General features: G+C 35.9%; 4 protein-coding genes and 1 long non-coding RNA gene across 7 annotated transcripts; 1 reads left to right on the top strand and 4 right to left on the bottom strand.

The window, feature by feature from the left end:
- Positions 1 to 1581: 1581 nt before the first annotated feature.
- On the top strand, positions 1582 to 4484 carry LOC125472505. Of its 3 annotated transcripts, XR_007254472.1 has the most exons (5): positions 1592 to 1960; positions 2088 to 2165; positions 2252 to 2323; positions 2626 to 2683; positions 3303 to 4484. It is a non-coding gene; the product is annotated as an uncharacterized LOC125472505 (long non-coding RNA). The 3 variants fall into 3 exon arrangements; XR_007254471.1 differs by lacking the exon at positions 3303 to 4484 and having other exon boundaries at positions 1582 to 1960; positions 2046 to 2165; positions 2626 to 3100; XR_007254470.1 differs by lacking the exon at positions 3303 to 4484 and having other exon boundaries at positions 1609 to 1960; positions 2626 to 3100.
- A 106-nt stretch (positions 4485 to 4590) lies between these two features.
- On the bottom strand, positions 4591 to 5595 carry LOC125472321 (guanine nucleotide exchange factor SPIKE 1-like). The gene is made up of 2 exons (XM_048573592.1): positions 5469 to 5595; positions 4591 to 5333 (listed from the first exon to the last, which is right to left on the bottom strand). Exons 1-2 carry the CDS (start codon positions 5562 to 5564, stop codon positions 5130 to 5132), a joined length of 300 nt encoding a protein of 99 aa, XP_048429549.1. The 5' UTR covers positions 5565 to 5595; the 3' UTR covers positions 4591 to 5129.
- Positions 5596 to 9686: 4091 nt separating this feature from the next.
- On the bottom strand, positions 9687 to 10574 carry LOC125472563 (uncharacterized protein At4g26485-like). Its single transcript, XM_048574204.1, has 3 exons — positions 10421 to 10574; positions 10071 to 10269; positions 9687 to 9978 (listed from the first exon to the last, which is right to left on the bottom strand). The coding sequence occupies exons 1-3, from the start codon at positions 10572 to 10574 to the stop codon at positions 9687 to 9689; spliced, it is 645 nt and encodes a 214-aa protein (XP_048430161.1).
- Positions 10575 to 12044: 1470 nt separating this feature from the next.
- Positions 12045 to 12512, bottom strand: LOC125472562 (ribulose bisphosphate carboxylase large chain). Its single transcript, XM_048574203.1, has one exon. It carries the CDS (start codon positions 12510 to 12512, stop codon positions 12045 to 12047), a length of 468 nt encoding a protein of 155 aa, XP_048430160.1.
- A 586-nt stretch (positions 12513 to 13098) lies between these two features.
- On the bottom strand, positions 13099 to 15207 carry LOC103933730 (uncharacterized protein At4g26485-like). The gene is made up of 4 exons (XM_009343418.3): positions 14943 to 15207; positions 14330 to 14540; positions 13745 to 14107; positions 13099 to 13486 (listed from the first exon to the last, which is right to left on the bottom strand). The coding sequence occupies exons 1-3, from the start codon at positions 15094 to 15096 to the stop codon at positions 13747 to 13749; spliced, it is 726 nt and encodes a 241-aa protein (XP_009341693.2). The 5' UTR covers positions 15097 to 15207; the 3' UTR covers positions 13099 to 13486; positions 13745 to 13746.
- Positions 15208 to 16512: the final 1305 nt, after the last annotated feature.

Genomic DNA, 16512 nt, shown 5'->3' with positions numbered 1-16512 from the left:
GTTGACGTGACTTAACAGTGATCATACAAACACGAGGCACGGGAAGTGGGAAGGCAGAGAATCAGCCTCTCTGATTTTGTGGCAAATGATTATTAAAATATTGTTTTGTTTGGTTTTTGAACACCCTACTTTTTCACTCCATTAGACACCATTATTAACTTTTTAGAAAGTTTTAACGAAAAATTTCCGATACTGTTCATTTTAAAGGAAAATCATATTTTTACACTAAAAAATCAATTATGGTAATATTCACTTTACCCTTTATTTTATCTTTATCTTTAGAGCAACTCCACCGTGTGAAACCTCCCCCAGGCAATACACTATGTTATCCATCCAGTGAACAGTAATTACCCTAATGAACAGTAATCGCCTTTTGCATCTCTATCGTTGCACCAATAGCCCTGGCAATAGGTAATAAAATATTAGTATTTTTTTATTTATAAAATAATACAAAATAATTTTAATTGTAATTTCGGATAAGATTTTTAATCGTTCTCGTTGCGTCACATGTCATTATCGGAAAAATTATTAAATAATACAAAATAATTTTATTTGTAATTTTGGATAAGATTTTTAATCGTTCTCGTTGCGCCACCTGCATCAGTAGTCATTTTGTTGAAAAAAAAATTGGATTGAAACTTTGAGAGAAAGATAAGAATGTGATTGAAAGTAGTTGAGAAAATATGAAATTGTGGTGTAAGGTAGATGATAATGAGAATGTTTTATAGAAAAGTAAAAACAATTTTTTTAAAAAAAATTGCAGATTTTTATTCGGATTTTTTACAATTTTTTTTTAAATTTTTATTCAACTAATTAATATCCGCCGTTGGATATAAAAAAATTTGAATTCCAACACTCCAGATTGTGCCACTTGTCACAACGGTAACTTTTCTTAATTTTAAAACTATTTTTTCTTTTATTTATTTATTTATAAAGCATATTAATATCGACTGTTGATCTCAGATCGAACGGTTGATATTAAATAAGATTTTTTTTTTTTTTTACCATTGAGATTGAACGGTCCAAGTTAAAAGCCGTTGAGATCGATCGGACCGTGGGAAGCCACGTGGCTTCCCAACAGTAATGTTTCAATCTGAAAAGTTAGCTGCTTTTTCTGAAATTATGTCTGGCGACGCGCCCCCACGCATGAGTGGGGTGCACGCGCCTGACAGAAAAAATAAAAAAAGGGCCTGACGCAGGGCTGACATCAGCCCTGACATCACATCCACTCGGGTTGGCAATTCTTCACAGGCCCGGAGCTCGAGCCTCCACCTCCACTCGGGCTCCTTCATGCTGGAGCGAATCCACAGGGCCTCGGGCCATTTTCTCTGGCTTGTCCCCCGAGCAATCCACCACGGTGAAGTTACTTTTAAAACTCAAAGTTTTCAAACTCTTTTAGTTAGTTTTCTTTGCATTTTATTAAATCTCTCTCACTTCTTCTCTCATGTCCCATTCCCCAATTTTATTTTATTTTTCCCCATGTCAGGCTGTCAGCCGGTTCTCTCCCTCTACCTCATCCTCTTTCTCACGCCTCATTTTTCTTATTATTTTATTATTTATTTTCTCTCATTTCAACCGGTCCCATCTCACTCTCACCTCTCTCACAATTTTCCCTCACATCTTTTCTTTTTCTCTCTCTCTCTGACACACACACCTCACTTTCCCGGGCACTTTCCACTCCGTCACGTCACTCCCTCTCTTTCCACTCATCTCTCGCTTCCCTCCTTCATTTTTCTGAAGTTCCTCTCTCTAATTCTCTCTAACTCTCACTCTCTCCAGAGCTCTGAGAGCTCTCGTCCCCTTTCCTCTTTGAAATTTAAACAAACCAAACTCCAAAACCATGAAACCTTAATCTCTGGGACTAGAGGATCCTACCTAGACCGTTGCATGCGTCATTGGACCATCACGGTGTAAACCACCATTGAAGCCGAGAGCTTCAAGCTCTGAAACTCGAACCCAGGTAAGTTTCTCTATGAAAATGCTGTTTCATTATGTTTTAATGTTTCTTGGGACAAGATTTGTGATGTTTTCCAGTTCGAAACCAGAGGTTTAACCCCCCCCTGCAATTTCTCTGAAATCTTGCCTAGTTTTTGGTCACCTCCTACGAGCAAACTCCGGCAAGTTTGTGTGCTCTGGAGCTCCTGCTTAGTTTGAATCCATTCCAGGTACTTAAATACCTCTTTGGATGTGAAAATTAGTTGGAAATTACTAAGGTTTGACATGCATGCATACTGTTTTTCCCCATTTCCAGAATCCGGCGAAGAAACCCGGCCCTTACAGGCCATTTTCCGGCCAAATGCGACCACGGACGAGAACCCCAATGGTATATTTCGTTAATCACGTTAGGTGTTAGAAATTGTACAATGTTAGAATATGCTTGTTTGGTGGGAAATTTTAGAAAGAATGATGCTGTACTGTTTCTACAACAAGGACCAAACTGTAAAAATTGTTGAAGCTTTAGGGTTCTTTGGTAATTCTAGGAAGTTGGGGTCATTTTTGCAATTACCTCTAGTTTTTGGGGCAATTTTTGTAAAATGTGAAAGTTGGACAGATTATAGTTAATCTATCCATTTTGTGTATTAATTATGTTTAAGTATTTTGTTAAGTCAATGTGACTTGGTATAGGTACAAACTTATTCAGTTTGACGAATGACAAGGCATATCGAGAGCAAGCAAGTTATGGGTATGTGATTGGGTCTTTTCGTTTTTACGTGTGTGTGTATATATATATATATATGTGTGTTACACTTTATGTTTTTAATATTATTTGTGAGCATAAACTCATGGCATGACATCCTTGCGTTTTACCTGCACATTATTACATGTTTGCATGGTGTCTTTTAGTTATTTGTACTGTCCTGAGCCAAGGACAAACTTCACGTGTAGTTCACATGCACCGCTTACATTCGCTTTGGATCTAAAGCTAGGTGCCAGCCTCTCATTTTGTATGATGTGTTGGACTTGTATGTGATGCGACTAACGCAGCTCACGTGATGTAATACTAGAATGTAAAACATACACCTAGCCTGTTCCATTGTTTGAATACCTCTGCAATGGACTTGTGTGTCTACATAAATTAATGAGCATTGATTTCTTATGATATTGATTTGAGATTTAATGTTGAGGAAGCTTATTGATGTACCCTACATCTTTTAACTCATTTTTGTTGCAGGTACCGTATTATTATTATAATATTTTTGGAAAACCATATACTTGTTTTACAGCAAGGAGTTACACTTTTCAAAAAGGTTTTACAAAACTTTATTTTCAAGCCTACTCACCCTTGTTTTTCGCCCCTCTAGGATTTTAGTGGCAGAGGTTTTGTGATGAGGAGGATTGCTCTGACATCAATTGTGTGATATGAGTTCAATCTCATTCATATAAAGTTTGATCATATATCCCAGATCCTCTCTTATTTTCATTACCCGGGCAATCCCATCTCGAGAAGCTTGCTTCATTGCCCAAATATAATCCAGCAGCTTCTGCTAACTTCACCATTTTCCACTCACTGAAAGGATACGATGTCTTGTGTCACATGAATTTCTCCCCTTGCAGATCAGCGAACCCCCAAACCAACTTCTGATGAACCTGAATAATGCAGGATTTTAGTTTAAAGATGCATCCCTTTAAAAATTAAGTCTCACTTGAATGAATATTATTGCATTAGCCCATCACATATTTGATCCCTCTCTCGCAATATGTGCATGTATAGGACTTCTCCTTTCCAGTTCTGCTACCAGCATGGTTGCAACTTATCTGGTAGCGGAACTGGAAAGGAGAAGTCTCCTTCTCCGACAAAGAGTATCTTCTGGGAGCTGCTGGAATGCTTGATCCTTTTGTCCAAGCTAAACAATTCCATTTTCTTGCCTTTAACTTACTCGAAACTTGCTAGCTACATCCAAAGGCGAATCACACTACTCGAAACTTTCTCCGAATTGTTTTTCTGTTCTTTTCTGAGACTAAAACTGTTCGAGCATTTTTTTTTTCTCCAGTAATCTTGCTAGCTACGTCCAAAGGTGAATCGCACTACTTAATTATACAAGAGTGGCAAGCTAGGGGGCAACATTTATGATTCCTAATCGAAAGGTCTCTCTCTTAGTTTTCTTTCCCAGTCTTTATGTTCCATGTAGTTTTACTTCTCTATCTGTGGCATTCATGACCACTAAACATTACTTAATTTTTGTGAATTCATGCACCTTATCTGATTTAAATACTCAAAATTACGAGATACTACAATCATGTTACTGAAACAAATCTTAAAACAATGAAGGGAAGGAAAAAAATTGGCACGCGAGATGACAAATTTTCCTAAAATATACAAATGGTTCGTCTGACTATAAATTTTCAACGCGACTCACAAACAGACCATAACTAGTTACGAAAGTTCAACCTGCCTCCAAACTACTAATCATGTGTTGTTTATGAATTTATATTTGTTGAGTTTTGTCCAAATTCTAAATATATTTTCTTCTTCCAATCCCATGGTTTTAGTCTCCTCCAACAATCCCCTATCGCTCAAGCAGAAAATGTTAAAGTTGTTTATATATCGCTATCCATAAGAGATGGTTTGCCAAGTTCACTAGAATTTGAACCAACAAAACACTTGGAACTCTCTTGAGCTTGGCTCTTTTTACGTTCTTTTTTGGGAAATTTCTGTTTTTACTGTAAACATTTTAGTTAATTTTACGGTTTGTATATAAATACTACAAATCTTCTGAATCCGTTATTTTGTCAAGCTCAAATTCTTCTCTCCGTAAATTCGATGAGTATAAAATATCAAATTATCAATTGTCAAAAAAAGGAGAATAATTCTAAATTTTTTTATTTTTCTTTTAAAATATACTTTTTTTTCAGATGTCCAAATGATTCAACGGGTGGTGAACTATAAACAAAACAATGTTGACATTCAAGCTGCTAATACATACGTTCACAAAAATATGAACAGCCATGGAATATGTGCACCCGGCCACCCCGGGGGCCGGAAAGATATCGACACATTGCAGATATAGCCCGGGTGAAAAAAAAGAAAAAAAACAAAAAGACGAAATGAAACGATAATACAACATTAATTCTACAACAATGTCGCTGCTCTGACAGAATGGCTGGGATGTAATGGGACAACTCGGCCGTCAGAGTTCAGCTTCAGAAAACAACTTATTTGCGAGTTGTAGGTACTTCACAGCAGAGTCAACGGTAAGTTTTGATGCACCATACCCCTCTACCTCAGCTGCAGTTGTCTCATAGCTGATCTCAATGCTGACGATCGGACAAATATTAAGTAGAGCAGTTATGTGATCTTTGCTCCAAACACCATCATTTCTAGCAACAAGGGCCTACACAAGATTAAAACAGACCATTAGCTAATAGTAAAATAGTGAGCACTTTCACACTTAAAAACAGAGAACAGATTTTGAGAACAGAAAAATGTTTCATGCGGAGGTTGCATTGCAAAAAACCGTAGCACTTACCTGCATTACAATACCAGCCACAGCAACAGCACACTGAGCAGCTTCAGCCCAAGACTGCATTTCCTGATGTGCATCACATAAATGCAGTAACCACATTATGTGAAGGTCAGGGACAGGGCAAATGCCATAGCAAGTCTATAGAAGCTTTCAGCAGCTGCATATCTATCCATAGTTATCAAAGAGCCCTGCAAACCAATAGCCGGTATTACAACGTAAATCCAAAAGCGTCCCCTCGTCTCAACATTTGTCAGAAGAACAAGAAAAACTTAGGGCAACCCAATTTCGGGAAATAATATATTGTTTCTGTTCAGAAGAAAATGAAAAAAGCATGGTGGGACAAAGTTGTAATTTAAACATAGGAGGACATGGCAATCAGTCGTAAATTTTCCTTAATTATGAATAGGATGGGGCATGAGAAACCACATGAAGCTTCACTACATTAGTTTTAAACTCAAAAACAGAAAGCCAAAGATAGTGGTACTTATTTTATCATTGTCAAACTGCTTCTATTTTTAGGCACAGAAATCAGTGGCTCGGTAAAGGAATTTCCATTGTCTATAGAGAAAAGTATTACTTTCGAAAATATTAGAAGTTCAATGCCTACGACAAAAAAAAAGAACCTAGTAAAGAACCAAAGCACCTGGTAACACAAGATACAGATGTATATTCCCTAACAAACAAAGTTGATGTAGGCATTGTCAAACTGACCAGGAGTGCATGTTCCAAGCTGGCAGCAAGAGCAAGAAGAAGCCTGTCAGCCAGAAATTTCACTTCTGACCAGGACCATCTATTTTCTGTCATTTTTTCTGGAATTTCTAACAGAGCACCGTCAGGAACTCTACACTCTCTCAACAGACTGGGGCTCTTAGCTTCATCTGCCACTTCGTCAAGTGACTTTCGAAGACGCCGTGCTTCACCACTCTCTTCTAGTGGTCCATCAGCTTTCATCTGAGTCACTTGTACTTCAGACATCAACTCAGACGATGTGATGATCAGCATGACCCTCAACCTTGCTGTTTGCATAAAGTAATAGAAAGAACTCTGCAACAAGAAAAAAAAAAACGAATGGGAATTATTTTTTATGTTGAAAATTAACGGGAGCATACAATGCCAATGTGTCAGGGAAGCCTACCCTCATAAGCATTTGGAGCCCAATAACAGCCCTTTTTCTGATACAGGCACCCCGAGCATCTAAACCACTTTGTTTGTTAAAACAGGCACCCCGAGCATGGAATTCCAAATTTACAAGTTACTTACCGTCCCTTGGATTCAAAACTTCATTATCAGACACCAGTTTGTTTGTTAAATTAGATGATGGTGATGTAATCATTCTATTATTGTATGTTGATGACATTATATTGATTGGTTCATCCATATCAAAGATTCAAGCAGTTATAAATACTCTTGCTGAGGTATTTGAGCTCAAAACATGGGTCGACTTATGTATTTGAGCTAAATGATTCTTGCCATTGCAGCATAGTGTGGGTGGACATTAAGGTAGCTTGATGTTAAGAATGCATTTTTGCATGGTGATTTGGTTGAGGAGGTGTATATGGAACAACCACATGACTTTGTTGATGGTACACATGCTAATCATGTTTGTAAGTTGGTTAAGTCTCTTTATGGCTTAAAATAGGCACCCTGAGCATGGAATTCCAAATTTACAAGTTACTTACCTTCCCTTGGATTCAAAACTTCATTATCAGACACCAGTTTGTTTGTTAAATTCGATGATGGTGATGTAATCATTCTGTTATTGTATGTTGATGACATTATATTGATTGGTTCATCCATATCAAAGATTCAAGCAGTTATAAATACTCTTGTTGAGGTATTTGAGCTCAAAGACATAGGTCGACTTATGTATTTCTTAGGGCTCCATATTCAATATCAACCAAATGGTTCTTTATTCATTAGTCAATCCAAATATGCTAAAGAGTTGTAGGTCAAGGTAGGAATGGAGATTGTAAGCCTACTTCAACACCATCTAAACCACTTACTCAACTTCTTGTTACAGAAGGTACACCATTGTCCGATCTAGTCTTTACAGAAGTCTAGTTGGTGCCTTGCAATATTTAACACTTACTTGTCCAGATATTGCTTATTTAGTTAATATGGTATGCCAATTCATGAACAATCCTACTGAGTACATTTTCACATGGTTAAGTGCATGCTGAGATATTTGAAGGGACTTTGGACTGTGGTCTGAAATACAGAAAGAGTGAAGATATCTCTATTACTAAGTTCTCTTATTCAGATTGGGCTACTAATATTAACACAAGGAGGTCTATTACAGGCTATGTGGTGTTCCTAGATACAAATCCAATATTGTGGCAATCTAAGAAACACGATACTGTGTCCAGATGCTCTACTGAAGCATAATATAAAGCTTTGGCTCATTGTGTAGCTGATGTCTTCTGGATTAGATCACTTCTTAAAGACATTCATCAATTTTTGCCTTCTCTTCCTTGCTTGCAGTGTGATAATATTTCTGTTCTTGCAATTTGTTCAAATCCTTTGTTTCACTCCAACATTAAACATTTAGACACCGATTACCACTTTGTTAGGGGAAAGTTCAAAAAGGCGATCTTAAAGTTTAATACATTCCAAAAGATGAACAAGTTGCTAATGTGTTTACTAAAGGGTTACATGGTCCTATTTTGTCAAGCATTGTCATGCTCTTGATTTGGGGTCTGGTGCTCAGGCTTCATCGTCTATAGTTGCCATTCCTTCTTCAACTGTTGCTCCAACTTGATGAAGTTTCTGAGGCACAATGTTTCATGGTTTCTCTATGCATGACTCCAAACTCAGCAGTGATATTCCCAGCCTCGTTTGAGGGGGGAGTAATAGCTATATATATATACATACATACACTTATCATGTTTGTATTGGCCTAGTCAGTTAAAGGTGGCTAAGGGTAGTTTTGTAATAAGTCATTGTATGATTACTATATAAAAACCCTCTTGTACAACTCATAGAGGATTATCTTGCAATACAATAAATCTTCCTTATTTCTTTATGTCTAAGTTTTCCTGCTTCTCCTTTCTCCTTCATTGCTCTTCACTGACACAACCTTGAGAGTTATCAATTTTGACAAAATTCTGACGAAGTTGACGAAAATGGTCATAGCTACACGTTTTGATGAGTTGAGGGATCCCAATTGTAGCAATAGGTCGCTACAACATAACTCATTTTGATAAAATTCTGACGAAGTTGACAAAAATGATCATAGCTACATATTTTGATAAGTTGAGGGACCAATGATAATGAATTTTTAGTTGAGAGGACCATAGCTCATTTTTACTTCTCACACACCCTTATTAATTTTTGGTCACTGATCTTCTTCAATTCATTCAATCCAATGACCAAAAATTAAGAAAAGTGTGTAAGAAATAAAGATAAGTGTGTATAGTACTACCCTTCATAAAAACAGCTTATCAAAAAGTTGAGGCCTAAACTGCGTTTGGTGAAAAGAAAAGAAGCTGCATTAGTGACGAATTAAAAGAAAAAAAAATTCAGACAAAATTGTGTCATTGGCAGAAGACTCAGCCCTAGACATGCTAACAACAAATTGGATGAAAAAGTTTAAGTCCTTAATTTATCACGAATAATAGTTTAAAGAGTCAATTTTTACTAGGGTGATAGTTCAAGAGATCAAACAACAGTTTATCCTAATTATTGAGACAATCCTATTTATGCACACAAAACTAACAATTTGCTTGCATAGTAATTAATACAGACGGATCTCATATAAGATGGTAGGGTTTACTTCTATTATAGAGTGTCCAATTTTGTGTGTACAAATAATATTATTGTTAATTATTTTTCAAGAGCGGTGCTTAAAGTTGTATTAATTTAAGATATATATGGTATGGATGATTTGATTTGAATAAATAAGACACTATTTTAAAAATACTTGAAAGGTATACATGGAAAAATGGTGACCAACTTGGAGATATGAGACATTACTCTAAACGAAAAAAACTAGCTAATCCTTTATACCAAACAAGGCCTAAATCTTAGTGATGTCCTACATGCTAACGTCAAGTCGTTATAAGCTCACTCCAAAAGTGGACAGTGTCTACGTGAAACCATGATAAAATTGATGTAAATACAATCCAACATCTTCACTTCTTCATTGCTTCAAAATATTGAAGTAAACTTAATTGGGACAATTTTGTTCTGGTAAATTCCAAAAATCAACAGTCAGATAAGGCCTCAAGGGTCATTATTTGCAGATTGCTTGGCAAACTTGAAGGTGCTACACTTTCCCACAGGAAACTCCATAGAGCATTTGATCCCACTTCCTCTCCTGTTTAAATAACCTGGATAATCACATAGTGAGAACTCTGCTTCCTCGACCAAATGCAGCCCAAATTCTTCTGCCAACTCTACAATCTTCCATTCGTTGAAAGGATATGCAGTCTTGTGTGTCACATGAATCTCTCCACAGTTGGCTAGCATTTTATGCGCACTCTTGAAGTAATTTCTAACCAAATTCTGATGAAGCCTGAAAGTGCATTGCATGCAATATTATTTCACGTATACAGAGCTTTTAGTCTATTGGTACTTCTCGAACGTTAAGGTTATATATAAACTTACTCAATTTGGTACTTGTCATGTTCACGAAGAAAGAAACCAGCATGAGGAAAATTAAACACGATCCGATCAAATAGTTTATGAATCAGGAGAGGGTTTTGGCTCATGGTGTGGACGTCCACGTCATGCAGTACTAAGCAATCCCTGTCTTCTAACTCCTTCACGTTGCTCTTTGCACTTAAGTACTTAGAGAACAACAATTCTAAAAATTAATTAGCATGAATGCAAAGGATTAATTAATCAGCCAGGAAGAAAAATCTAATACAACAACAACAAAATTTTGCCCCACTAAAAAGGGTCAGTTGTATGAATCTTACAACGCCGTTACATCAAAAAGTAGAATAAAATGTTACCTTTGGAGTCGAAAGAAGTGGCAATCATGCTAGCAGCGGAGCCAAATTTTTTAGCTAAGCAGGCAGCGAAGGAGAAGTCACCCTCACCCACTAAAAGTATACTCTGAGAACTACTGTAATGTTTTATCTGTTTCTCTTGTTTACCCTCTTCCATTTGTCTCTTTTTTTTAATCTGAAATTTCTTAGAATTGTTTACTTGATCGTTGAAATATATAGAGTTGCAGGATGGGGCAACTGTTAGGCTCCCCATTTCATTTAAATAATTACCATTTATCACTCCAAATTTGTAGGCTTTACACGCATGTGCGCGTATGTTGGTAATTGTAGGGTCTCCTTGTTGGAAATTGGAAAACTACTAATTATGCTTAACCCTTGTGAATCCGTGCACCTATGAGCTAGATACTTAGGTACTCATTAGTGAGTATTTATAAGAAATATTTTTGTTCATTATCCTTAATTTATTATCGTTAAAGGAGTTAAAATTTTTAAAATTTCAAGATTTATATAATAGATAGACATCAATTTCAAAATCTAAATTCAATACATCCTACTTTATATACTGGCTTTTTGATTTTGGCCCAATAATACTTGAACACATTTTATTATTTTAAGAAATAACATATGTTATTTAATTTTCCTTGGACTTAAAAAAAAAAAAAAAAAAAAAAAAAAAAAAAAAAACAAACCATGATGCATCTTTTGATTGAGTCAAATCGGAATATAAGTAAATGATAGTACTTTAGTTGATGATGCATGTCTATGTTAAAGGGAAAAAAAAAAAAAAAAAGATACCAAGAAATTGAAGGGAAAAAGAAAAGTAGTCGAATTCAAACTAGCTTAGATAACTTTTTATCAAAATTCTTATGCAGTTTAAAAGTGTGATTATGAACTCGTGGAACACTTTTCCCTTATGTTTCTACATCTTATAAGAGAGGAATGCATGATAAGACCATTTTCAAATGAAATGTCAAATCTTAAGTGGAATGTCATGTAATCAAATTTGAAGGTAGAAGTAAGCTCTAACCGATATGGCAATCCTATGTGAATTGATATATGAGTTTTCATATGTCAAATTTGACGGAAGATGATCCTTTGCGGATCTACTTTGTGGGGATCCTATGGATCCCCACATCCTAGCAGTTCATCATACATCGTGCGGCCAGTTTTTGTCATGTACTATTTGTGTTTAATTTTAAATAAAAAAAGTCAAATGATTTTTGAAAGCATGATGAATGATTAAGATGTGACGATCCCTATGATCCCCACAATTTGGATCCGGATGGGATCCAAATCCAAATTTAACAAATGAGAAAAGGTGATGTCAATAATTTATAATTATTTTATTGTGTGGGTCTCATTAATGCATCAATTATAGATATTAAAAATTTATTTTAATTAATTTCTTTTTAAAATGAGTCCTACAAATATCATTTATAATATAAAAAATATCGGTTGGAAAAAGAGAAAATCTAACATTGCCACGTCAGCTATCAAATTAACATTTGACATTTATTTTTGACATCTCCTTTGGAGAGAATAATCTGGTTCAAATTCGCTTTTGGTAAGAATCAAATCTAAGGCCTCACACTTACAACTGAAGAAGAATATCCACTACACCGTAATACTAAGAGGCAGTTGCCTTTTTATTATCATCTCCAAAGATCTCGGTCAGAGCAGGCATATGCCAAACGTGAATACCCCCTGAAGCCACAGGCAAAACACCTGGCAGAGAGACCCAATCTTGAGTGAAATAAATACCGCGGCTTCGATCTTTTTCAATAAAATCATCACGTAGTAAATCAACAAAGCCTAAAGTAATCTCTCTTTCCCCCTCAAGTTTACCTACTACGGTACCAGCGTGTATATGATCTCCACCAGACATACGTAACGCTTTAGCTAGTACACGAAAGTGCATACCATGATTCTTCTGTCTATCGATAACTGCATGCATTGCACGGTGGATGTGAAGAAGTAGACCATTATCTCGGCAATAATGAGCCAAGGTAGTATTTGCAGTGAATCCCCCTGTTAAGTAATCATGCATTACGATTGGAACCCCCAATTCTCTGGCAAATACAGCTCTTTTCATCATATCTTCGCATGTATCCTTCTTTCGATACTTAATGGACCCATCACAATCTTTCACATGAGCGGATGGGCATGAAGTCTTGGGTTTAGCCTGATAAATTCAAGAGAAATAACAATTTTGAGGTGCTTGTTTGTGTAGAGGATATATAAAATTATATTCTTTACTGAAAATCAAGTTCCAGAATACAAAAAAACAACTTCTAAGGCCCTAAGTGTGATTCCAATTTTATAGTAATCAAACTCTTATAGTAAGCTGGAAAATTTGAGTTATATTATATGAGAGTAATTTCAGTTCTAAAATTCAATTTAGATGACAAAACTAGCACTCATGGAATATTCAGTATCTTCAAATTAAATTTCCCTAGTGTAGCCTTAAGTAAAGGGTGCATTTTTGCTCATGCTCACGACCCTACTTATTATCATTGAATGAATTTAAATGTTGAGATTAGTGTCTATCTTCTACACACATGTGGAAATTTAAACATACCCAAGGGTGATAAATAACATGGTGAGCTTCATCATCACTTGAGGATGGTGAGCAAAACTATTCCCTAAGTAAAACCCCTTCAGAGACTCGAGGATCAAGTTGCTGGACAAAAGGTAATACATGGTAAAAGGCACAAGATTAATACATCAATAGAAACTGCAGTTCATCATCAGAATAGGAATAGATACAGCCATATAATGTATTTGACTGGGATCATCCTACAATTGTCTAAAGAAATATCATCTTACAAAGCTTGGTCTTTGATTTTCTACTAAAAATCACATACAACAAAAAGCCAGGTACTGCCAAGTTAATGATCAAATTACAAGACCATCCTTTCAAAATTAAGCTGGTAAGTAAAACTTCTGAAGTTACAGGGAAAGAAACATGGGGACTCATGTTTCATGAAGAATCCCAATGCCTATCGATCGAAAAGCGTACTCTATACTACTTCTTACCAGCAGTCAATATCACTTTATGTCTAAAATGGCCTGCAAGAAAAACAAGAGTTGGGAAAAATGTTCCGTTACAATAAGTTAATGATGAAGATATGAAGCTGGAAATATAAGGTGACTGGGAATTATTTCCTTTCACGTGTACAAAATTATACTCATTTTCAATGCCCTATTTATGGAGGGACACCAAAAAAAATTTAGGCTCACGCGATGCAACTCGCTTGCTCATGCATGCAGTAATCAAAATCATCACAAAACTAGTCAAGAAAAACAAATTTGATATGGTGTGCTTACAGTTACATGTGAGGACCCTTAATTCCAGTATATCCAGACCATGGACCCGACGAAGTAGCACCAAGGTGGAAACCAGAAGTGGTAGAACGGTACAACATCTTGGCAAATTTGAAGGTGCTACACATTCCAATAGGAAAAGTTTGATCAGACATCCCAGCTCCTCTCTTATTTTCATAACCTGGGTAATCCCATATCGAGAATTGTTCTTCATGAACCAAATATAATCCAGCCATATAAGCTAACTCCACTATTTTCCATTCACTGAAAGGAAATGTTGTCTTGTGTGTCACATGAATTTCTCCTTCTCCGGTCAGCATTTGCCTTGCATTCTCAAAGAATCCCCTGACCAAATCCTGATGAAACCTGAAAATGCATGAATTTAGTCTAGAATTTGAGTCCTATGTTTACATTGTTGTGCTAGTGTTCTGCTTGCTATCGAAACAAAGTCATTCCAGTCCTTCGTTTAGTAATCATTCTCATATAAACCCTAAAAACCGGCTTTGCCCTTAAACAAACACCGTATGAGCACAAAATATACCATGACCTTAAACAAAAAGCTGCATAAATGAGTGTGTTTGAACTTACCAAATCTGGAACATGTTGCGTTCACAAGAACGGGAGCCATGCAGGTAACCGGCGTGAGGAAAATTATAGATTATGCGATCAAAGCGTACACTAATCAGGAAAGGGTGCCTGCTCATGCTGTGGACATCTACCTCATGCAAAACAATGCATCCCCTGGACTCTAATTCCTTCACATTGCTTATAGCTTTTGAATAATTCACCATTAACGACTCTACATTTAGCATGCAAATGATCAATCAGAACCCCTCAAGTTTAAACAAATTAAATATCAAATCTTTGTGCCCCTCTGCCTATTATTTCACCATTGATGAATTCTACAATTAGCATGCAAAGGATTTCAATCAGGATTCTGAAACCCTCTATAGTTTAAACAAAAAGATAAAATCTTTGGTCCCCGCAATCAATTATTTCATATGGGTCATCACCAAAATGTAAATTTTAGCACCAAATACAAAGTTAATTTGCAATATTAATACTAAATTGATTTTTTCATTTAAATTAAATTTCAACTCGGGTTTCTTCAAGAATAAAAGAATTGGGATGAAATTAGGACAAAGATTTAAAGTATTTGGATGTTGACACAAGTCAATGATGGTGACTCTGATGGAATTACCTCTGGAGTCAAGAGAAGTGGCAACCATGTTGACAGCGAAGCCAAAAGCTCTGGCTAAGCAAACGGCAAAAGAGAAGTCTCCTTCTCCCACTAACAGTATCTTCTGATAGCTGCTGTAATTCTTAATCCTTTTCTCAAACCTAAGCACTTCCATTTGACTGATTCAGTGATTCTCTTCTTCTTCTGCTACTTTCTCAGCATTGTTTTGCCTTGCTACTATTATTCTCCTCTTGGGAAACTACAAAAACTTTCGAATCTTAGATGAACGGGCACGATTAATTCATTCTCAAATTCTCACAAAAGGACTCAGAGATGATCCTGGTCCTTTTAAGTCCTTAAATAAAAGGAATATATTCTCTTCGGATCTCTTACATCAAATATCAATACTTAATTAATTCGAATTCTTAAAATTTGATTCAACAGTATAAACAAAAAACTTCTTAAAATGTTATAATAATTATAATCGTTAGATCAAATTTTAAAAATCTAAATTAATTAATTGGTAGGATTGATGGAAGAGATCGAAGGGCATCTCTTCCCTTAAATAAATTCTCAAAGTAACTGTGGAAGTCCAAAATAGGACGTTGCTGTGTCGCGTACGCGCGTTAGAGAAGCTTTGGGCCTCTAACTTCCTGGGGGACGCTTTCCTGTTTCAAATAATGGAGCAAAACATAAAAATCATGTACAGTTAAAAACGTGATGAAATATAAAATAATTTTTATTGGAACTAAATTGATGATACGTTATCACAAAGATTTTTATCACAAATGATATTTGAAATTAAACATCACTATTAAGATGGTCTCTAAAATTGAAAATCAATCAATATAATTCTTGAAAATAGGTGTCGCAAATCAATGTGGTCATTCCCTCACAATTCCGTAAAAATTTCTCACAAATGGTCATTGAAATTAATCCGTGACATCAAAATGGTTTCTAAAATTGACATGCGACATCAAAATGGTCACTAAAATTGAAAATTGATCAATGTAGTTCTGCAAGTAAATGCTTCAAATCAATGTAGTCATTCTACCACAATTCTGTAAAAAATTCTGTTATGTGCTGTGTGACACTTAAATGGATCACACAAGTCTAATTAAATTAAAAAAAAAAATTACAAATAGGTTTAGTAATTTAATAGTTAATAAAAAGTTGTGAAACCAAAAACCCAGTCCTACAATCACCTCCGATCTTAGTCCATATTTCTCTACCTCTGTTTATTCTGTAAAAAAAAAATCTCAATACACCCATCTTTACACATTTCGACATCCTTCATCGAATTGAATCTGGATCGATATCATCTTTGGTGACGGCTTGGCTGATTGGCAACGACTTTTGGTACATCACCATTAACATTTAGGCGATCAACATCCTCACAACCTTAATCTTGGAGAGCTTGTTCGGCACTTCCTTGGTGGTCTGATGACTTAAAGAACAGCGAGGTTTGCCTTAAGATAATGAGGTTATAATCGAGATGTGTCTATTGTTGGTTGAAAACTATTTCCAAACCCTCTTATGTCTTGGTTAAGCCTTGTACCTTTGAGAATTTATGGAAGAGATCTCTCTTCAG

Source organism: the organism of the source record quoted next, unplaced genomic scaffold, assembly GCF_019419815.1.
Source record: "Pyrus x bretschneideri cultivar Hongxiangsu unplaced genomic scaffold, Pyrus_bretschneideri_v1 Contig7, whole genome shotgun sequence".
Taxonomy (NCBI): Eukaryota; Viridiplantae; Streptophyta; class Magnoliopsida; order Rosales; family Rosaceae; genus Pyrus; species Pyrus x bretschneideri.
Note: the sequence above shows the minus strand (reverse complement) of the source record. Positions and strands in the feature narration are given on the sequence as shown.

Coding starts and splice junctions, on each gene's coding strand:
- LOC125472321 (XM_048573592.1), bottom strand. CDS start 5,564: ATGTGGTTACTGCATTTATGTGATGCACATCAGGAAATGCAGTCTTGG. Junction 5,334..5,468: donor TGGCTGGTATTGTAATGCAG/GTAAGTGCTACG, acceptor AATCTTGTGTAG/GCCCTTGTTGCTAGAAATGA.
- LOC125472563 (XM_048574204.1), bottom strand. CDS start 10,574: ATGGAAGAGGGTAAACAAGAGAAACAGATAAAACATTACAGTAGTTCT. Junction 10,270..10,420: donor CACTTCTTTCGACTCCAAAG/GTAACATTTTAT, acceptor ATTAATTTTTAG/AATTGTTGTTCTCTAAGTAC. Junction 9,979..10,070: donor CATGACAAGTACCAAATTGA/GTAAGTTTATAT, acceptor ATGCACTTTCAG/GCTTCATCAGAATTTGGTTA.
- LOC125472562 (XM_048574203.1), bottom strand. CDS start 12,512: ATGATGAAAAGAGCTGTATTTGCCAGAGAATTGGGGGTTCCAATCGTA.
- LOC103933730 (XM_009343418.3), bottom strand. CDS start 15,096: ATGGAAGTGCTTAGGTTTGAGAAAAGGATTAAGAATTACAGCAGCTAT. Junction 14,541..14,942: donor CACTTCTCTTGACTCCAGAG/GTAATTCCATCA, acceptor TGCTAAATGTAG/AGTCGTTAATGGTGAATTAT. Junction 14,108..14,329: donor CGCAACATGTTCCAGATTTG/GTAAGTTCAAAC, acceptor ATGCATTTTCAG/GTTTCATCAGGATTTGGTCA.